This window comes from Rhinopithecus bieti, unplaced genomic scaffold (genome assembly GCF_001698545.2).
Source record: "Rhinopithecus bieti isolate Rb0 unplaced genomic scaffold, ASM169854v2 scaffold_30015, whole genome shotgun sequence".
In the NCBI taxonomy this organism is placed as follows: Eukaryota; Metazoa; Chordata; class Mammalia; order Primates; family Cercopithecidae; genus Rhinopithecus; species Rhinopithecus bieti.
In genome coordinates this window covers 218,691-241,728 of record NW_016812995.1, presented here as the reverse complement: position 1 = coordinate 241,728, position 23,038 = coordinate 218,691, and the positions used below count along the sequence as shown (strand labels likewise).

General features: G+C 44.9%; 1 protein-coding gene across 3 annotated transcripts in view; it reads right to left on the bottom strand.

The window, feature by feature from the left end:
• DLEC1 (DLEC1 cilia and flagella associated protein) overlaps positions 1-23,038 on the bottom strand; it is a 67,739-nt gene that overhangs the window by 29,950 nt on the left and 14,751 nt on the right. For all 3 annotated transcript variants that reach the window (XM_017847410.1, XM_017847409.1, XM_017847408.1), the window contains exons 3-11: positions 20,491-20,601; positions 17,934-18,133; positions 17,501-17,721; positions 16,382-16,460; positions 9,132-9,219; positions 8,117-8,290; positions 7,191-7,327; positions 5,210-5,302; positions 440-530 (exon numbers count right to left, since the gene is read on the bottom strand). In XM_017847410.1, the coding sequence (XP_017702899.1) occupies positions 440-530; positions 5,210-5,302; positions 7,191-7,327; positions 8,117-8,290; positions 9,132-9,219; positions 16,382-16,460; positions 17,501-17,721; positions 17,934-18,133; positions 20,491-20,601 (1,194 nt within the window). The remainder of the gene's footprint in view (positions 1-439; positions 531-5,209; positions 5,303-7,190; positions 7,328-8,116; positions 8,291-9,131; positions 9,220-16,381; positions 16,461-17,500; positions 17,722-17,933; positions 18,134-20,490; positions 20,602-23,038) is intronic.

Genomic DNA, 23,038 nt, shown 5'->3' with positions numbered 1-23,038 from the left:
AAGGGAGGGAGGGAGGGAGGGAAGGAGGGAGGAGCGACCGGGGCATTTTGTTGCAATTCCTAGGATGCCTCTTTTAACCCTACAGAAATCTAGAGGTGGCTCTGGCTGTTTATGTGTGAGTCACTGGCAACTCCCCAAAGGAGATCAAAGTGACTTTCAAAATGAAACAATGAAAGATTTCACCCCAGGTTTCCATCTGTCTCTTGCTAGAAGGCTCCTTGGACTGTCTTGGAGGCCACACTGGCTTGGGTCTCCAAAGTCAGACCAGAGCAAGGGGCCCAAAACTAGACTCTGGCACCTGGAGGTTGCAGCATTCTCAATGTGCGCTCCTGACACAGAGAGGGAACAGCTTGGCTGCTGCCAATGCTAGTGTGGTCAGTGGCCCCTGGAGCTGGGGCAGCCCCTCCAGCCCTGCCCCTGGGAGTGCACTCAAGCCCACCTATGGTCACCAGCTCCTTTATCTGGCAGTTGTCGCACACGATGATGAAGGTCTGCTCTGCCTTTCCTAGGCTCTTTGGGCAAAACAAAACCTGGCGGAGAGAAGGGTTGTTCTGTTACCTCCCATTAAAGGGCTTCCACCCTCCCTGCCTCCCCCCCTCCTCCTCTCAGACACACACCCCTTTCTTTGCTCTTCACTCTCTGCTCCCCTCCCTGCCACCTCCCACCTTACTCCTCAGGCGGAGTGTTTGACTCTGGCTCCACCCCAGAGAAAAGCAGGGAGCAAGCTGAAAGGATATGAAGATAAAGTTCACAGAGACCAAAATACAAATGGTCCTTAAATGAATGACAACACATACCCTCGTTCATAATAAGAGAAATGTCAATGAAAACCATCCAGAAGAATGGCTTTTTTACCCCTCATTACTGGCAAAGAGCAGAAGGTGAGCTGTCATAAATGCAATGATTTGTTTTCTATTTTTTTCCCCAATTCCCCCAACTTCCAGCCCCAGTAACTACCATTCTACCCTCTGCTTTTATGAGTTCAATTATTTAAGGTTCAACATATAGGTGCAATCATGCAGTATTTGTCTTTCTGTGCTTGGCTTAACATAATATCCTCCAGACTTATCCATGTTGTCGCAAACGACAGGATTTCCTTCTTTTGAAAGGCTGTTATTCCATTGTGTACATATACCTCATTTTCTTTATCCTCTATCAACAGGCACTTTGGGTGATTCCATAGCTTGCCTATCGTGAATGATGCAATGAACATAGGAGTGTGGATATCTTTTAAATGGTATCTTTTGAGCCCAGGAGTTAGAGGCTGCAGTGAGCAATGATCACATCACTGCACTCCAGCCAGATTTCATTTGTATATACACCCAGTAGTAGGACTGCTGAATCACATGGTAGTTCTATTTTTAATTTTTTGAGGGAACTCCATATTATTTTCCATAACAGCTGTACTAATTTACATTCCCATCAACAGTGGGCAACGGTTCCCTTCTCTCCACATCCTCGCCATCACATACCTTTCATCTTTCTGATAATAGCCATCTAACGGGTGTCAGGTGAGAGCTCACTGTGGTTTTAATTTGCATTTCCTTGATGATTAATTATGTTGAGAATGTTTTCATATACTCGTTGACCATTTATACGTCTTCTTTTGAGGAATGTCTATTTGGTCTTTTGCCCATTAGAAAAAGCAGGTTGTTTTCTTGCTATTGAGTTAGGTTCCTTATCTATTTTGGGAATTTACCCCTCCTCAGATGTGATAGTATTTTCTCCCATTTCACAGATTGTCTCTTCACTCTGTTGCTTGTTTCCTTTGCTGTGTAGAAGCTTTTTAGTTTGAGGTAATCCCATTTGTCTACTCATGTTTTTTGTTTGTTTGTTTTGTTTTTTGAGACAGGGTCTCACTCTGTCACCGAGGCTGGAGTGCAGTGGTGTGATTGTTTCTCACTGCAGCCTCTAACACCTGAGCTCAAGCGATCCTCCCACTTCAGCTGCCCAAGCAGCTGAGACCACAGGGGCATGCCGCCACACCTGGCTAGTTTTTAAAATTTTTTCTAGAGATGGGGTCTCCTTATGTTGCCCAGGCTGGTCTCAAATTCCTGGGCTCAAGCAGTCTTCCCACCTCAACCTCCCAAAGTGTGAAGCCACCAAACCTGGCCCCTATTTTCACTTTTGTTGCCAGTACTTTTGAAATCATATATAAAAAATTCATTGCCCAGACCAATGTCATAGAGATTTCCCCCATTTTCTTCTAGGAGTTTTATATTTTCAAGTCTTACATTTAAATCTTTAATCCATTTTATTAATAAGTAAATTTTTGTATACAGTGAGAGATATGGGTCTAGTTTCATTCTGATACATGCAATGATATTTTGTCTTGATTTTCTTCAAAATCATCTAGAAGAGCAGAGTGGGGATTGGCTGAGGGAAATGGAGGGGTAGAGATGTAATAAGATTGGCCAAGAGTTGATAATTGCTGAAGATGAGTAATGAATACATGGGTGATCATTGTTCTATTTTTCTGTATGTTTTAATATATAATGTCCATGAACAGTTCCTAAGTTTGATAATATACTGTATTGGCAAAGGTGTAAGGAAACAGACACCCTTACATATTGCTGTTGAAAGTATAACTTGGTACAATCCGCATGGTAAGGATTTTGGCAACATGCATTACAATTATGAGGGCACAAAGCCCTGGATCAGCAAATCTACTTTAAGGACTGTATCCTGTGGGTAGACTCATCCTTGGACAGAGTGATGTATGTATAATTTATACATAATTTGTAGCCAGAGATCAGAAAAAATTCTTCATGTCCATCAGCAGGACACTGCTGAACTAAATTATGGTCCATTCACACAGTAGGATACTATGCAGTTATTAAAACATATGAGAATGATCTCTAAGATATAGAGTTAAGTAGAAAACACAAAGCAAAGAACAGAGTATAGAGTGGGCAACTTTGTGTGTGAAGAAAAAAAAATGGGGAAAAAAACATGTGCAGTTGCTTAATTGGGCATAGACTATCTCTGGAAGGGCATTCAGAAAACTGGCCAGGTGTGGCCTCTGGATGGCTGAGGAAGTGGAGTGAAAGGGAGCATTTCACTGTTTACCTATGTGCATCTTTTGAATGTTTTATTTTTATTTATTTATTTTTAGAGACAGGGTTTCACTCTGTTGCCCAGGCTGGAGTACAGTGGCTCAATCACAGTTCACTGTAACCTCAAACTCCTGGCCTCAAGTGATCCTCCTATCTTGACCTCCCAAAGTGCTGAGATTATAGGCGTGAGCCACTACACCTGGCTCTTTTGAATTTATTTCTTACTTTAAAAATTGTCTATACAGACAGTATGTCACTATGTTGCCCAGGCTGGTCTTTAACTTCCAGACTCAAGCAGTTCTCTTGCTTTAGCCTCCCAAAGTGCTACGAGTACAGACCTGAGCCACTGCACCCAGCCTCTCTTTTGAATTTTTTTTATTTTTTTTATTTTTTGAGATGGAGTCTCGCTCTGTCACCCAGGCTGGAGTGCAGTGGCCACATCTCAGCTCACTGCAAGCTCCGCCCCCCCAGGTTTACGCCATTCTCCCGCCTCAGCCTCCCGAGTAGCTGGGACTACAGGGGCCCGCCACCTCGCCTGGCTAGTTTTTTGTATTTTTTTTTAGTAGAGACAAGGTTTCACCGTGTTAGCCAGGATGGTCTCGATCTCCTGACCTCGTGATCCGCCCGTCTCGGCCTCCCAAAGTGCTGGGATTACAGGCTTGAGCCATCTTTTGAATTTTTAATCATGCAAATGTATTTCTTATTTGGAACTATGAATACATTTTGGAACAGACAAAACCCCAAACAATCAATAAACAAAATACGCAAGAAAGGCAAAGGGGAAAGCCTCCCCTGGCTCCCTCGCTGCTCCCCTAAGAGTCCTGCTGCTACCCTCTTCCTTTACTTGGAGATCCCAGGAGGACGGGATGAGGGGGATGTCCAGGGCAGAGCAGCTCCAATTCCTTAATGCTTTGATGAGCCTGTGACAAGGCCTGGACTACACCAAGAGAACAGGGAACTTGGCCTTGTGGACCCAACCTGCCCCTCAGCAGTTGATGAGGCCTGACAAAGCCCTTGAACTGGCTCAGTCTCAATCCCAAGAACTAGGTTCTCATCAGGGATTAGATCAGCAGGGACATGAATAAGAGAGCCACATCCTAGGGCTCCAGAACCCACTGGGCGCTTGAAACTGGAAAGCAGCTGGTAAGAGGAAGCCCTTCCTGAGAGCATGGCAGTCGAACTCCACCTTGGCTGCACACCAGCCTTCCCTGGGGGACTTTAGAAGTCCTGTACCCAGGCCACAGCCCAGTCCAGTGAACTCAGAACCTCAGGGGTGGGGCCTTGGTGTTGTTTCCAGGTCTCTCAGGTGATTGCAATGTGCAGTTGAGTTTAAGAGCTAATAAGGGCTGCTGGATCTCACTACCTGGTGATATGGCATAAGCCAAATCCACCCCCGAGAAGCCAGACAGTTTTTGCTCCTGAATGTTAGGTGCCTCCCTTGGCAGGCTAGTGTGAAAGGCCAAGCATGTCTGTGGCAGCCCCACACCCAGTCACCTGCAGTGGAACTAGACTCTTAGACCAGGAGTTGGGGAGAATGGCAGTGTGCCGCAACAGGGACAGGAAGCATCACCATTTCTCATGGGCACCTCTGGGGACCAGCAAGCAGGTGTGACCAGCTGAAGGGGGGCGGCAAAAGGGTCCAGTTAGGAAAGGAGACGCCCATAGCCAGGGGCAGACCGCTGAGAGCTTCTGAGAGGTTCAGGATGAGGCCTAAGGGAGGTGGGCCTTGTTGACCATACAAACTGGGGATGAAGCAGGAAAGTGAGAACAAAGCCACAATAACCACAAAAATCAGGTACCAGATGATAGAGAGGCATGGGGGACGGAAGGCCCAGTAGAGACTGAAGAACCAAGGGAAGATCTTGGAGGCAGCTTGGGCATTGGTGGAGGTGGCTCCCAGACTAAAGGTGTGGACTAGTGAGGTTCAGGTTTGTGATGCAATGCTAGGGCTATCTGCATTTGCTTTGTGAAAATGCTCATAAGACAGTCAAATGACATCTGACATCACCCTACAGAATGCAAGAATATGCGTCTCCCCAGAAGTCACTAAGGCTGGCATATGGGATGGGACTGGACACTTGAGTCATGAAAATGGAGACAAATGCAAGCATGCAAGCAGTTGAGGAAATATATGCCAATGTCTGATTACCTACCTCCACTAATACAGCATGTCCCGGGGCCAGCTCAAACACCGAAGGCAGGATTCCAAAAGGAGGTTGTTCAACAAAGCCGACAGTTGCAATGGCCTTAAAGAAAAGCAGATTACACAACCGTGTGGAAGAAATTGTAAAAGCCAGCATTCAGATTGTAAACTTCTCTCCTTCAAACATCCATTTTGCAATGTGAAGGAACTTAAGGATCATCCAGTCACGTGGTAATGCAGAAACTGAGGCTTATTCATTCCGCAAGCATTTACTCAGCCATCACCAGGTACCAGGTGAGGTTCTGAAGGTTAAGGAGAGTAAGTCTTAGACCATCTGTGAAGAGCTGACCACTGGCAGGAGGTACAAGGAACACCATCACCAAGAGATTGGGACACAAAGTGACAGGCATGTGAGAAGGTCTCACTCAGGAGGTGAGCTGAGTGGGCAGGCCCTCCCCTGGGCTCCCAAAGCACATTGTCCTTTCCCTACAGTAACACCCTGTGTCATGGGTACTAGCATATGTGTCTGCCTCCAACCCTGACCCACCCCTGGCTACAAGCCCTTAAGTCATGAGAGATGCAGCCCCAGTGCCTACACAAGAAGCCACTTAGCATGCCAGGGACACAAACCCATGCTTACAAGACCCTGGTCAGTAACAGAAAAGGGTGAAATGTCTTTCTTGGAACATCTTGAAATGCCGTCCTCTGGATATAGCCCTTGTTTTCTGGGTACAAATAAATATCTTTGTTATGAGAAAAATAATGGTGTGAGCATGCTGATGGATGGTGTCAGTGCTGGGATGCTCTTGGGACTGGTGGAGCAGGGCACTCAGGACAAGATATACAGGGCCTGCCCCCAGCCCTGGCCAACAGGCTCACAGTGAATCCCGGTCCTGGCCTGCATATCTTCCAGTTTTTCAAAGGACTGGAAATGTAGAACTTTATGTAAAATCTCCTTTTTTTTTTTTTGAGACAGAGTCTCACTCTGTCACCCAGGCTGGAATGTAGTGGTACGATCTTGGCTCACTGCAAACTCCACCTCCCGGGTTCCAGTGATTCTCCTTCCTCAGCCTCCTGAGTAGCTGGGACTACAGATGCATGCCACCGCACCCAGCTAATTTTTTATTTTTAGTAGAGACAGTGTTTCACCATACTGGTCACACTGGTCTCGAACTCCTGACCTCAGGTGATCTGCCCAACTCGGCCTCCCAAAGTGCTGGGATTACAGGTGTGAGCCACTGAGCCCAGCCAAATCTCCTTATTTTTAAATGTTGGCTCAAAAAATATTAAGTGCTGTGCCAAATAAATACCAGCAGAATTTGGCCAAAGGGCAGCCAATTTGTAACCTCTGAACTATTCAGTCATGTGCTACAATAAAGAAGGACTGAATGAGTGAATGCAGTCACATCTGAGCCAGGGCTTAAAGGATAAGAGAGGTGGTACTGCTTGCCCAGCGTGGTACAGGGTTTTTTTTGTTTTTTTTTGTTTTTTTTTTTTGAGACAGAGTCTCGCTTTGTTGCCCAGGCTGGAGTGCAGTGGCGCGGTCTGGGCTCACTGCAAGCTCCGCCTCCTGGGTTCACGCCATTCTCCTGCCTCAGCCTCCGGAATAGCTGGGACTACAGGAGCGTGCCACCCCGCCTGGCTAATTTTTTTGTATTTTTTTAGTAGAGACAGGGTTTCACCATGTTAGCCGGGATGGTCTCGATTCCCTGACCTCGCAATCCGTCCGCCTCGGCCTCGCAAAGTGCTTGGATTACAGGTGTGAGCCACTGCGCCCAGCTGTGGTACAGGTATTACTGACATAACCAGGACTGTAACACTGGTCCCCTTGTACATCCATTCTCATTCAGGTTGTGGCAGTTGCATAGAGAGTTTACAACACTCTGCATTCTGTGTGTTTCCAATCATAGGTATACTCTAGCAAGTTCCTCTGGGGGTTATTCCTTTGATAGATTTGTAATTTTTCCAGTTAGCAACCTGTGATCACTCACCTTGAAACTTAGTGGTGGCCAGCTTGTTTTGGGAATAATGCAGAACCTGCCAACACTGAAACCCACATTTTTGCAGATGAATCTGGTCATCTTGACTCCCCCAGTGAGGCAGTAACCACAGTCCAACACCGGTGACACTGTATCCACAGAAGAATATATACAAGAGAAACAACAGGTCACTCTGAATGGGCCCTAATGTCATGGTTCTCCTGAGGTCCAGCCAGAGATCAGGACAGCTGGTCCCAGCCCAGCACCCTACACAGAGAGGATGAGTGGGGACATGTCCTGACCCTGCACCCACTTGGGCTCTGCCCAGGCTGCTGCTGGCCACATGGCAATAGTGCCATGGGACTCTACTCACTCCTGGCTAGAGCAGCAGAAGTCAGTGTCCATTGTGGATTAATGCTCAGCCAGGGCCATCCAGCATGGCCCTTGAGGACCATGGCAGAAGTAAGGGGGATCACAGTCCCAAATTCCAGCTTACACCCAGTTGGAGAAGCTTGTCACTGAGGGAGCCCAGCTGAAGCCAGCTTTGCTAAGGACGCCTACCCCTACAGCCACGAGGACAACACCTGTTAGGACTCCTCAGGGTGCACAGGCACTTATTCCTTGCCCACTGTGACACAGGTCCTCTCAGGGGTATTCATAAGTCAGCAAAACCTATGGTGGGGTTAGCTGGACTGTTGGCCTCCTCTCCTGCTGTGAGTCAACCTCCACTGAGAAAACCCAAAAGCAAGCAGGACAATCATGGCTTGACACTGTGGATAGCTACAGAAGCTGCTAGCAGTTTCCTCTGTAGGACCCACGGCCCCTGCCCAAGAGAATCAAGCTGCATGCTGTTACAAAGGGAACGTGAGAGGCAGGCAGTCCTCATGGGGACTCTCCAACCTTAACTGAATCTGTGGGAAGAAACGGTGCACACTCACATGTCAGCACGGGGGGTGGCCTCCGGGCCTGCAGCGGGATCAGAAGTGTGTGAGCTGACTGGGTCTCCACTAAAATAAAATCATCAAAATCCCCAAGGCAGTCAGGAAAAAACTGGACAATGTACTGGCAGGTCATTCCAGGAGCCACCATTCCACCTTTTCCTGGGAACATCCCTGTGCATGACAAAAGTGACAAATGAGGATCCAGGGAGCAGCCAGCCACCAGGGCTTGAGCTCAGCTGGTAGAGGCCCCAGCCACAACCGGGGCTGGCTCTGTAAGTGCCTTCTGGGCCAAAGCAGTGCTGACGGCAGGATAAGGGCACCCAACGGGAGCAGGCTGAAAGGGTGGCAACTCCAGGTAAGCACGCCAGAGCCTGGGGGAAGATGACCCTATCCATCCAGAAAGGTCAGGCGGGGCCATGCCTGGCCCTATGGCTTAGAATTTCTATGGTGGGCAGCAGATAAACTTTTGAGATTTCTGAACAGGGGTGATATGATCAGAGTTGTTCTTGAGACAAACACTGTGACACTAAAGTAGGAAGGCTGACTGGGGGCTGCTGCCGGCACTTAAGTGAGGAATGGAGAGGGCCTGATTGAGGAGAGCGGCAGCACAAGGAGTGGGGAGACAGCAGCACCAGTGCCTGTGTGGAGGCGGTCAGAAGAATGGAGCTGTCAAGGCTCTGAGGACGCATTGCTGGTGGAACATGAAGGGCCCTCAGGGACTGCTGATGGGAGGAGTCTGGACTGGGCTCTGGACTCAGGGCAGGAGTCAGCAACTGTTAGCAAGCTCAGCAAGTGACTTTGAGGCAATCTACACTACTCTACCTACTACTACTACTGGCTACTGCTACACTACCACCACCACACCACTACTATACTACTATAACCCCACTCACTACTACTACTACCACTACTACTACCATCATTACTATACACCACTACGCACTACTACCACTACTACTATACCCACCACTACTACCACTACTATTACTGAACTTACTGATACTGAACTTACCCAGTCCTAGAGCAAAGTATGGTGTGGAAGGTGGGAGGACTCGCAGGTAGCGACTGGTCGTGGTGGTGTTCTGCAGCGCGATTACCATCTGTTGAAAGGTAAGATGATCTATTTTAGACACCAACACTTATGGATGAAATGATACAATGTTCAGGATTTACTCTAATATGGAAAGGGGGAAGAAGTAGAAATGAAACAGGCTTGGCCACATGTTGGTAATGGTTGAAGCTGGCTGAGGGGTACATGGGGATTCATTACGCCATCCTATGTACTTTAGTTTGTTTTGGGAAGTTTCCATAGTAAAAAATAAAATACAGGCCAGGTGCGGTGACTCACGCCTGTAATCCCAGCTCTTTGGGAGGCTGGGGCAAGTGGATCAGCTGAGGTCAGAAGTTTGAGACCTGCCTGGACAACGTGAAGAGACTCTGTCTCTACAAAAAAAAAAAAAAAAAAAAATGTTTAAAATTTTAAAATAAAAGATAAAATGCAAGGTAAAAATGAAAGCAGGAATAGATCTGACCTATTGTTTAAAATAACAACTAATATTTATGAGCATCTGCTCTGTGCCTCCTCAACCTCACAACAACCAGGAAATGTGGGAACTGTTTCTATCTCACAGCTGAAGAAACTGGAGTTCAAAGAGGCACCAGTGAGGTGTGAGCCTAGGATATCTGGTTCCAAAGTTTTGCTCACCTCACCTCTTACTTACTATCTTCCTCACCACGTATCTCTTTGAACCATTCTTCCCATGGACACGAAGGGTGTTATGGCACCTCTATGTCAGGACGTAACTGGGCCTCTTATGTAACCCATTCACCCCCTTTAAACGCCACTTTCTTTTCTCCCACCCCAGATTGGGAGACCACCAAGGACAAGGTCTAGACCTAACCCTCCAACGGCACCCAACACGGTGTGTAGCACAGCAATACAGGTACACTGTTGCGGGAAGTCAGGGACCCTGAATGGAGGGACCGGCTGAAGCCGCACCAGAAGAACATAAATTGTGAAGATTTCATGGACACTTATCACTTCCCCAATCAATACTCTTGTGTTTTCCTATGCCTGTCTTTACTGTAATCTCTCAATCCCATCATCTTCTTTGTAAGCTGAGGAGGATGAATGTCACCTTAGGACCCTGTGATTGTGTCAACTGCACAAATTGTTTGTAGAGCGTGTGTCTTTGAATAATATGAAATCTGGGCATCTTAAAAAAAGAACAGGATAACAGCGATGTTCAGGGAACAAGAGAGGTAACTTTGAACTGGCCACCGGTGAGCTGTATGGAACAGAGCTGTATTTCTCCTCTTTCAAAAGCAAATAGGAGAAATATCACTGAATTCTTTTTCTCAGCAAGGAACATCCCTGAGAAACAGAATGCGCCCTGAAGGTAGGCTTATAGACGGCCCCTTTTAAGGTGTCCAGTCTTTTATGGTCAAAGCCGAAGGGATGAAATCAGCCTGGGTCTCCTGTAGCGCTCCCAGGCTTATTAGGACGAGGAAAATTCCCACCTAATTCTGGTCATACAGGTAATCTGCTCTCAAACCCTGTTTCCTGATAAGATGTTATCAATGACAATGCGTGCTGAAACTTCATTAGCAATCTTAATTTCACCTCACCTGGTGGTCCTGTGATCTCACCCTGCCTCCATTTGCTTTGTGATATTTTATTACCTTATGAAGTATGTGATCTCTGTGACCCACATCCTATTCATGCACTCCCTCCCCTTTTGAAAATCGCTAATAAACCTTGCTGGTTTTACGACTCTGGGAACATCACGGATCCTGCCGACATGTGATGTCTGCCCTGGACACCCAGCTTTAAATTTCTCTCTCTTGTGCTCTTTCCCTTTATTTCTCAACCCAGTCGAGACACTTAGGAAATAGAAAAGAACCCATGTGAAACATCGGGAGCGGGTTCTCCCAATAGTACACATCTTTTGTTAATGTTTTGTGACATGTTACACTAGAAAACAATGTATAAATTATAACATGACAGAAGCCACGTTTCCATCACCCAGCTTAAGAAATAAAATATTGCCGGGCGCGGTGGCTCAAGCCTGTAATCCCAGCACTTTGGGAGGCCGAGATGGACGGATCACGAGGTCAGGAGATCAAGACCATCCTGGCTAACACGGTGAAACCCCGTCTCTACAAAAAATACAAAAAACTAGCCCGGCGAGGTGGCGGGCACCTGTAGTCCCAGCTACTTGGGAGGCTGAGGCAGGAGAATGGCGTAAACCCGGGAGGCGGAGCTTGCAGTGAGCTGAGATGCCGCCACTGCACTCCAGCCCGGGTGAGAGCGAGACTCCGTCTCAAAAAAAAAAAGAAATAAAATATTACAGATAAAGTTGAAATCTTCTACCAGCGCCCCCCCACCAGATAAAAATTGACATAAATATGAAGTATGTCTTCGTATTTTTATTTACAGGTTTGAATCCTAAATCAGCATTTACATCAATTTTTGGCCAACACTACATATTACACTAATCCACCTGTGAAGCAGCTGGTGGGAACTAGGGTGTGAGCACCATGGGATGGTATCGTCACAATCACCAAGGCTTTCACTAGTGGTCAACTGAAATGAGGAGCAGGTGGAAGGCCAGGCAGTGAAACATGGTAGCTGTGGTGGCTGCAAGGTTTGGGACAGTGATCATTATAAGGATTGTGGCATGGGCTGGCTTTCCTTAACTGCACTGGAAGCTTTGGAGGAAAAAAAAATAATAGGCTTAGGAAAGCCAACTGCCAACTCAAGGCCTGCTGTGAAGACATTCCTTGCATTCCTGGGTTTCAAATTGACTGTGTGTGTGTGTGTGTGTGTGTGTGTGTGTGTGTGTGTGTGTGTGTGTTGTTCCTTACTGTTTGGTTTGGTTTGCTGTTTTTTACCCAGTATTTCTGCACCTATGTTCTTAAGCAAGACTGTTATATGTTTTTATTTGGTGTCAAGGTAATTAGGCTTATTACCTAATAATGATGGTACATTCCCTCTTTTTCTAGTCTCTGAAACAGTTTCATAAATAGAGAATAGCTTGAATGTTTCATAGTCTGTACCCGCAAAATGATCTGGGCCTGGTGTTTCTTTTTGTGGAAAGTTTTTTGGTTTTTTAAGTTGTTTTCTTCTAAGTTGGACAGCCACGTGGTTTAAAGAGTCAGAGTTTGACAAGGTTTTGAAAATAGAAATACTGCCCTCTTCCCCTGGCCCCACCCTGCCATTTCCCACTCCCCAAAATATTGCCGGGCGCGGTGGCTCAAGCCTGTAATCCCAGCACTTTGGGAGGCCGAGATGGATGGATCACGAGGTCAGGAGATCAAGACCATCCTGGCTAACACGGTGAAACCCCGTCTCTACAAAAAATACAAAAAACTAGCCCGGCGAGGTGGCGGGCACCTGTAGTCCCAGCTACTTGGGAGGCTGAGGCAGGAGAATGGCGTAAACCCGGGAGGCGGAGCTTGCAGTGAGCTGAGATGCCGCCACTGCACTCCAGCCCGGGTGAGAGCGAGACTCCGTCTCAAAAAAAAAAAGAAATAAAATATTACAGATAAAGTTGAAATCTTTTTCCTCCTTTAGCTGATTATTTTGGTATTTATTTCCATGTCTCCAAATAGTATACTACTTTTGTTCAGTTTTAGGTATTAGTTATGGATGGAGGATATGGATAGTCTCTCTTCCCTCTCCCATATCTGACTCACCATATGACACGCCCTTCCTATCCCCCATCTTTCCAATATAGTTATATCATACTACTGGTTAGATTAGTAATTCATGTTATATTCAAGTTACTAAGTAATGCTATTCACAGTTGAGCACGAGGTCATTCCTTTCCCTGCCTTGTACAATTTTTGGTTTTCCTGGAGTAAATAATCAACTAATTATTTTGTTTGCTTTGTACTTACCAATAAGTCAATCCTTCTCCACCACCCTACGAATATCTCCCCCAAATATCCAGATGTATCAGGGACTCTTCCCAACGTCATCTCCATAAATCAACCTCTCCTAGAGCCTTCTGGCCTCTTCTAATCTGGGCTAGTTGTCCACTACACCTACTGCTATCATATAGGATAACTCCTGTAGCAGTTTTAAGACACATCCATAAGTTCTTTGACACTGTTCTCATTAGAGATGAAGTCTAGGCTGGACACTGGTTCCCACCTGTAATCCTAGCACTTTAGGAGGCTGAGGCAGGTGGATTGCTTGAGCTCAGGAGTTTGAGACCACCTGGGCAACATAGCAAAAACCCTTCTGTACAAAATATACAAAAATTAGCCAGGTGTGGTGGCATGCACCTGTAGCCCCAGCTTCTCAGGAGGCTGAGTTGGGAGGAGTTGCTTGAGCCCAGGAGGCAGACGTTGCAGTGAGCCAAGATCATGCCACTGCACTCCAGCCTGGGCAACAGCCAGACCTTATTTCAAAAAAAAAAGAAAAGAAAAGAAAAGGTTTAAAAAAAAAGAGATGAAGTCTACATATCTTCCCTTGAATCTGGACCAACCTTAGTGACTTGTTTGTAATCTACGGCATGCAAAGAATGTAGTGCTGTGCAACTTACAAAATTAGGTCATAAAATGTGATGCAATCTCCTTCTTGCTTGCTAGGATACTCACTTAGAAGTGCAGATCCTTGGCCAGGTACAATGGCTCACGCCTGTAATCCCAGGACTTTGGGAGCCTGAGGCAGGTGAATCATCTGAAGTCAGAAGTTCAACACCAGCCTGGCCAACTTGGCAAAACCCTCTCTCTATCAAAAATATAAAAAATTAGGCAGGCGTGGTGGTGCGTACCTGTAATCCCAGCTACTCAGGAGGCTGAAGTGGGAGAATTGCTTGAACCCAAGAGGCAGAGGTTGCAGTAAGCCAAGATCCTGCAACTGTACTCCAGCCTGGGCCACAGAGCAAGATTCCATCTTGGAAAAAAAAAAAAGAAAGAAAAAGTGCAGATACTCACTTGCATTGTCATGTAAAAGTCTGATTAACCTGAGATTGCCATACTGTAAGGAAGCCCAGCCCACATAGAGAAGCTATGCGGTGTAGACAGATGTTCTGGTAGACAGCCTCAGCAGTCTATCTACAACAGCATCAGCAGCATCAACCCCAACTTTTATGTCACTCCTAAGCACTGACTCTCTCCAACAATGGCCTCAGACATTGTGGAACAAGCCATTCCCATTGTGCTCTGTCTGAATTTTTCACCCAAGGAATTTGTAAACATGATAAAATGATTGTTTTAAGTTGCTGAGCTTTGAGAAATTTTGCTTTGCAGCAATATTAACTGCAAAATCTCTTAAGTTATTAACCTGGAGATTTCCTTCACCTCTCCCCTATGTTGGATCTCTTGGTACCACATTCCATGCCTCTCTCTTCTTTGGTTTCCTCATTTCTACTAGAGAAGAATGTTCCCTGGGAGGCTCCTGAGAAAGGGTACGTGGGACATAAATTTTTAAGGACTGAAAATCTGTAATGTTTTTATCCTTACACTTTATAGTTTATGTGGGTAAATAACTGTTATGAACATCAAAGGGATGAGAAGTAGGCAAAGATCAGAGGAAAGACTGTTCCATGGCAGTCTATATCTACCTCATCTACAGCCTCAGGATCTCCAGGCTCTGAGCACAGGCATCTGCAAGCCCTGAAGAAGAATATCTTCCATATGTCCATAAGCAGCTCTCCCTTTTCCCTGTTCTACTCCCTGACATGATTTTAGCTCCCTTCCTCTGGGTGTTTGCCGGCTTCTACAACTGTCCTTAAAATGTGATGGCCAGACACAGAAGTCCCAGACACAGAAGTACAAAAGACAACACATTACTGTTAAGTCCATGGAGTAAGCAAAATGCTTCCTCTAATGTTCAGCATGTAGAGCTACCATATTGGTCTGCTTTTTGCCATGAGTGGTTGAGACATTCCTAAAGAATTATGGATATGCAAGTGTTCTTTAAACTGTAAAGTGCAATCCGTGTGTGTGTGAAGGGATTGTTATCATTAGGCCTAGTTGTCTTTGCACCTGGAGCAGAGTTGGCGACTGCTAAGCTTGGTCTCCACCTGATTCCCCAAGATGGTGGGAGGCTTTTAAAAGAAAGAAGCTGGGAAAAAGGAACGCAGAAAGTCTCTGCTCTTGCAGGCATTACTGGATACACTGTTAAGATGTAGAGGACAGTAAGAGGGAAAGGGGGTTCAAATATGTATACGTATTTGCTTATGGCTCAAAAAGAAACAATGGAAGAACACAAACTAATAGAAATAGTTACCTATAGCTATCAGGAGAGTGTAAGAGAGAGGAGGCGATAGGAATCAAAGTTAGAGGGAAATTTTGTTTCTGTTTTTTAAATGGAAAATCAAGCTAATAAATGTAAATGGAATAATAAAATTAGAAATTACCATTTTGTAAGCCCTTTGGCAGTCATCTAGACTGTTAACTATTAAGTGCAAGTTTGATAAGAACTTTATAGGGAATGAATCAGACTTTCAACACCTGATGCCATTCATAACTGACCATGGGAAACCCAGATCCCACGTGTCCTCCTAATGGAATGCAATAAGAAATACACAGTACCATCAAAGAAGTATTCTTGTCAAAAAAGAGGAAAAGTGGAACTTGAATCTCATTAAATCTCTATATATAGTGACCAGTTTGTGGAAAATATAGAAGATAAAAGAACACGTGTAATGTCACCACAATAATGCAATTAGCCAAATCCAGGGTGTATGGAATTGCAGTTTCTTCAACAAATAAATGGCATTTTTAAAAAGCAGGAGGTGGGAGAGGAATTATTATCAACTAAAGGAGAATTAAGAGATACTTTAATCAAATGCAATGTTTAGATTTCTGATGCAAAGAAACCAAATATAAATTGACTTTTTTTAAAAACAAATGAAGATCAGACATAGATGGGTATTAGTTGATATTAAGGAATCATTATTAATATGGCTGAGGGTGACAGTGGTACTATGGTTACCTTTTAAAACGCTTATCTGTCAGAGATACTAATTGATGTATTAACTGAAGAATGACGTGATATCATATTTTCCTTACATGACTCCAGCACATACATGTGCATATAGATGCACACATGAAGAGGTTGTAGGAGTAATAGATAAAACCACATTGGCAAAATGTAGATAACTGTTGAAGCTGTATGTTGGGCACATGAGGAGTTGTTAGAGTCTTTTCCCTAGTTTTGTGTACAGTTGAAAATTGCCATAATAAAGACTTTTTAAAAATAAGAAAGCAGATGGGGTGGGAGCTGTAAAGAAACAAGATGTCTACCTCATAAACTGGACCAACTTCATAATCTGTGAAAAACCCAATTGGTGGCTTAGCTAGAAACACTGGAGTATCAGCACAACTGTGGGATGAAAAAAGAGGGGGAGAAAGGCTGTTAGTTTCATCCATACAATGAAATAGTAGGCAGTGACTGATTAATGTAAAAATAAATACATAAAGGTCATCAAAGGTATTCACAATATGCCATCTGTTGGGGTTTTCTTGGATCTTATTGTTAATCCAGGTTATAAAATAATTTTACAGTATGATCCAATCTTTATGAAGACATATTTCATTTTCAATATGCACAGGAAAAACGCTACATGTTTAAACACTAATAGGTAAGTGGGTTTTTAATGTAGGTATCTCAAATATTAGTCTTCTCTAATCTTTTCCTCTTCTCTCCCCTCCCCTCCCCTCCCTTCCCCTCCCCTCCTCTCCTCTCCTCTCTCCTCTTCTCTTCCTGACGAGGTCTCACTCTGTCACCTAGGCTGGAGTACAGTGGCACAATCCTGGCTCACTGCAGCCTCTACATCCCTTTGCTCAGGTGATCCTCCCACTTCCGCCTCCCAAGTGGCTGGGATCACAGGTGCATACCACCACACCCAGCTAGTTTTTGTATCTAATTTTCCTTAATAAAAAAAAATTACTTGTCTAATAAAGAAATGTTAATAGTTTTAGGCTTATTAAAATTATGAACCCATGAAGCAACTCATTACTTTCATAAGGACAATTACTTATATATAGGCAAAGGCACTCTTAAAGAAAAATCAGTTTACACTAATTATTTATAATTAATCAAATTTCAAAGGCTGTTATTATTCAAGACCTATGCCTCTAATGGGATTGCTTCCATTTGACCCAGATTGCTCCAATGTAAATAAAAGGCCAACACCCACCCCTATTTCTCAAGACCCCTGGCAGGTCAGAAAAGCATAAAACCAGGACTCTGGGGAAGGTCCAAAGGCCACACCTGTAGGTGACCCTGCAGCCCTGCTCTGTTCTGATACTGCTATTCTGCCTCGAAAGTCTAGGGACCTCTACAGCCAGACCAAACAGAGGACCATCTAGGTTAACTCTAAAGGGTCAGGTTTTCTGAGAGTTCAAGTCAGGGAAAGATACCTCTGTTCTGGCTCTGTACTCTGGAATTCTCCTCTCCGTGCTGGCTTCTTTGGAGGAAAAACAAGAGACTTGCCTCCATATGGAGTATTAGGAGGAAAAAAACGGGGGTTTTTTAGGAAGTGGTTCCGACTCTCCATTCTGGCAAGCAGAAGTCGATCTAGTTCTCTCTGTGGCACACGTAAGTGGTTCATCCAGTTTTTATTCTTTGGTTGACTTGTTTTCTTTGAAACATACAAAAGCATACAGTCAATGACAGGCAAAGGAACTGTGCATGTTGACATCTTGACCAACTGCATGACCCATAGATGGCCAACAGAAGCTCTACTCTATTTCGCGATGGATTCATCACAGCTTCTCATGTCATCTGAATGCCTGCCCCTTCACTGCCTCTCTGTCCCCCCAAACATTGCTGTGCACAGGCTTCCAAATTTACCTTGAGAGGTTCTCTGGTCCTTTGTTTGGCCTTAGGAGTTAAATTCCACGTCAGGCTGTCCACAGTGTGGTCTAACTCATCTTCGAACTCAGCAAGCTTCTTCCTGCATGAATCTTCAAGCTTCTTGTTTAGCTCTTTCTTTGGGACGGAACGCTTCTCACAGCTAAATGTCAGTTTGGAATATCCAGGTAGGGAGATGCCTACAGCATCAAGGAAACAAATTGAATTACTGTAGCAAGGTGAGGAGGTGGGCATTCCTAAGATGACAAAATAAAACCACCAAAACCACAGTTAGCTTGATCTTTCTCTAAACTTTCACATTTACCACACTAGCTATAATTGCTCTTCAACATATGAATTACTCCTGGAACTTATTCTATGTATTCAAAATGGCCGGGCATGGTGGCTCACACCTATCATCCCAGCACTTTGGGAGGCCAAGGTGGGAGCATCACTTGAGCCCAGGAGTTGATACCAGACTTGGCAACACAGTGAGAGTGAGACCCCATCTCTACCAAAAATAAATTGAAAAATGTGTTGGGTATGGTAGTGCATGCCTGTGGCCCCACATGCTCAGGAGGCTGAGTGGGGAGAATTACTTCAGCCCAGGAGGCCAAGGCTGCAGTGAGTTAAGGTTGCGTTCTGCACTCCAGCCTGGGCAACAAAGCAAGACTCGGTCTCAAAAACAAACAAACAAACAACAACAAAAGTTAGGACTAGAGTGTTAGAATATTTTCCGACATGGTCAAAGAACATGAGTAGACCACTGTCACACACACATGCATGTACACACACCCCACATATGAGCATGCTTTCTGAAGAGCTCACATGTACCCACACCCCATACATGAGCTTTCTGAAGAGCCCACAGAAGGACTGAAAGTTTGTATGAGCTTTTTACACCCTTAAGATCATCCCCCGCCCCCTGGCTGAGCGCAGTGGCTCATGCCTGTAATCCTGGCAATTTGGGAGGCTGAGGCAGGTGGATCATTTGAGGTCAGGAGTTCAAAACCAGCCTGGCCAACATGGTGAAACCCTGTCTCTACTAAAAATACAAAAAAAATTATCCAGGCATGATGGAGGGCACCTGTAATCCCAGTTACTCAGGAGGCTGAGGCTGTGGCTGAGGCAGGAGAATTGCTTGAACCCAGAAGGCAGAGGTTGCAGTAGATCATGCCACTATACTCAAGCCTGGGTGATGGAGCAAGACTCCGTCTCAAGACAAAAGAAAAAAAAAATCCCCCCAAAGGTTAAATGAGAACATTCATTGCTAGCAAGAATGCAATCAAATGGATACCATCATAAATCTCTTAGCACAATGCTTGGTTACTTCTCAATACGTGTTAGCCCTATTCTTACTGACCTGCATAAGATAGTGAGTTTCCAACTAACTTTAAAATCCTAAGTGGTGGCCAGGCACAGTGGCTCACGCCTGTAACCCAGCACTTTGGGAGGCCGAGGCAGGTGGATCACCTGAGGTCAGGAGTTCGAGACCAGCCTGACCAGTATGGAGAAACCCCATCTCTACTAAAAATACACAATTAGCTGGGCACAGTGGCGCATGCCTGTAATCCCAGCTACTTGGGAGGCTGAGGCAGGAGAATCGCTTGAACCTGGGAGATGGAGGTTGCGGTGAGCTGAGATCATGCCATTGCACTCCAGCCTGGGTGACAAAAGCGAAACTCTGCCTCAAAAAAAAAAAAAAAAAAAAACTAAGTGGCTTAGTACTCCATGACACTTGATTCTGCTACCTCTTTCTTGCCTTACTTCCCTACGCAGCTCAGACCATCAGTGGAACTCTCCCCAGGAGCACCCTCAATTTTCTAGATCCCAAGCCTCCCACCCCAAACACCTTCTCAGCCCCAGAAAATCAAACAGTCCCTCAACCGGAGTTGTGGGAGAGCTTGTCTTCTGAGCCCAGCATGCTAGGCAATCCTGATATCTGTCCACAGAATCCACATAGGGACTTCTCCCTATCCACGTGGGGACTCTTCCAAAAGTCTAACTCCCTGCTTAAGCCCACATCACAGCCTCCCACCCCACTCATTCTCAGAATATCTTGCCTCCCATATCACAGGTAACTGGCCCAATGTCACATACACGTGCATACCCTCTCTGCCTCTCTACCTAGCCTTCCCTATATTCTGAGAGGATGAGAAGCTGCACTCTTCATGCATGGGAAAACCCATAGGTCCATGTTCCAAATCATCAGGAACATGCTCCCTTGCTTATCTATGTCTTCAGTTTTTCCTTCTCTTGGTTTTTCAACTACAACTCCAAACACTTACATAACTCTTGGTGTTGGGCAGCAGATGTGGGCATCATAGTCCACATGGAGAAGACTGGGCTTCAGTCATACAGGCTGGGGAGCACTAGCGAGAAACTGGCATGCTCAGATGCTCAGATTTGACTTTCCCAACAGTCACCATCGAAATTAAAGAAAAGGAGGAAAAAACCTCTGAGCAAGGAAATGGCAGCAGAGGTGGCCAGTGTGGCCCTGCTACTGCAGAACTTCCCCCGAATGATATCAGAGGTGCTGAGAGCACAGAAGCATTACCTTTAGGTGCAGAGTGAAACGGCACTGTATCAGTGTAGTAATCTTCTGGGGAGATCAAACGATGTTTCCGTAGCAACTCGCTGTCTATACACCATCTGAAGACACTCTTCACTTCATAGAAGGGAAGGGGAGAACAAGGTGTTTCCAGACAGACTGACCTTGAAGAACCCACACCCAAACTGTCTTCATCCTCCAAATCTAAACTATCTAACAAAATTCCTTCTCAGAACCCTGTGGGAATGTTGAGATTTAAGAAGCTAATCAAGTATCTATCAGCCACTTACAAGAGGCCAGCCATTGGGCAAAGCTGTGTTGTATTATCTGAGCTAAAATACTGTTGCAGAGAAGTCTACAAGAAAATAGAATTATGAGAAATATGGTAGATTGAATAAATGGTCCCAATTCTTCATTCCTGTCTGTATCCAGGCCCTTGACTGTGTGACTCTGCAGTGCCTGCTACTAGAGATAGTGCACTTCTTCACCCCGACTGGCCATGTGATGTGCTTTGGCCAATGAGTTGTTGGCAAAGGCTTGAAATGCACTTGTGCAGCTGAGCCTTCCCTCTTGTGGCTTTGCCATCATTATGACAAGAGCTTCCCTGTCTCTTCATCTTAGACGCCAGAGGGAATCCAGAGCAGACCTGAGCCTGACCTACACAAGGAGACACGCCTAGCTGGACCCACAGCTTAGAGCCAGTCCAGCCAGCCAAGCCCAGCCAGCTCGGCCAATTCCCCACTGACCCGCAGACACAGGAGAGAGAAAATCTCAAGAGAGGGAAGGTGATAATTAACGTCTATGGGTGATGAGCCCAGAAACAGTAGCAAACACGTTATTTTTATAACATATAAATAACATTATTTATAAGTATTCCAAAGAATTAAAACTAGCAATGGCTACCTTTGGCAAGTGGACTGAGGTTGGAGAGGTGAGGTGGAAAAGGCTTTTTTAAAAGTAGACTTTATTTTTTAGACTAGTTATAGGTTTGCAGCAAAATTGAGAGGAAGGTGCAAAGATTCCCCATATACCTCCTGCATGCACAAGGTTCCCCACTATCAACATCCCCCACCAGAGTGATACATTTGTTACTCCTGAAGAACCTACATGGACACGTTACTATCACCCGAAGTCCTTGTTTATATTACAGGTCACTCTTGGTGGTGTACATTCCATGCATTTGTGCAAATTTATAATGTACAGGTGGAGGCTTTTTATTCTTCATTAGAAGTTCTTCTAAACTGTTTGATTTTAAAAACCATATATATTTATTACTTTGATAAAAATTAAAGAAAAAATAGGAAGAATATAAGACTTTTTTAGCTTTTATACAGTTTTATTATCACTTATCAATTCTTGATAGGCAATGCCAACCTGGGAGTGGGCATTTCCACACTGCAAACAAGAGAGCCGCCTAGCCGCCCGCATCGGTCCTGGCCTCAGGTAGGGGACAGTGCAGCCACGCTCAAGAGCAAGCGGCTATGACCAGTTTTGCGGGGCAACCTAGAGCACCAGAAAGTGGTGTCACACAGGGGATCAGGACTGGGCAGAGACAGCACTGAAAAATCTCATTCCCCTTCATCCCATCCCTCAACAGATGTTTCCAAAAAAGAAGATATGGGAGTGTTTGTAAGAGTGAATGGAGTAAGCAAATATTACCAGGAGAGCTTTTAGATATTCTTAGGGATGTATAATTTAAGTATACTTCACAATATTTCAGATACATCAAGAGGAATAAAGAATAATACAGTGAATATCCATGTACCCATAAGTCATTGCTAAGATAGTTAACCCCCACCATATTTTGAAGTCACAGATTCTTAAAAACAAAACTTCACCTGGCCAACATGGTGAAACCCCGTCTCTAAAAAAACAAAAAACAAAAAACAAAACTTCCGCATGTCTTAAATATAACATGTCATACGTCATCACACCTATGTGATCCATGTAGTTCTAATAATCGATTCTTACCGCTTTTTAGTATACGATAGACAATAACCTACCTGTCCATTCCTCTAGTGATGCACCCCTGAGCTGTCTCCAGGTGTTTGCTGTTTCAAGCTTCTGAATACATTTTCTTGTCTGTACATACAAGAAGCTCCCTACTGGACTTGCTGTCACCAAGGAGGCCCACAAAAGGCAGTGGTCTCGCCCACTGACCTTCACCCCTTTCCCTGACATCATCATCATCATTCTGTGTGAAAGGACATCCCTCTGGCTGTAATTTGCTGATCAGTAAGAATGAGCATTTTTATTTATTTTTCCATTTCTGCAAATTCCCATTCATGGTTTTTGCTCTTTCCTAAGTGAGCTGTTTGCCACTTTCTTATTGACTCCTAATTCTTTATGTATTCTGGATACTGAATCTGTTCGCTATATTTGCTTTTGTGGATTTTGTTTTCACTTTTTTTTTTTTTTAAGGTGAAAGCAAGTTTATTAAGAAAGTAAAGGAATAAAAGAATGGCTACTCTATAGGCAGAGCAGCCTGCTTTTATTTTTTATTTCAAAATAAAGAAGTTTAAAATTTAATGCAGTTGGCCGGGCATGGTGGCTC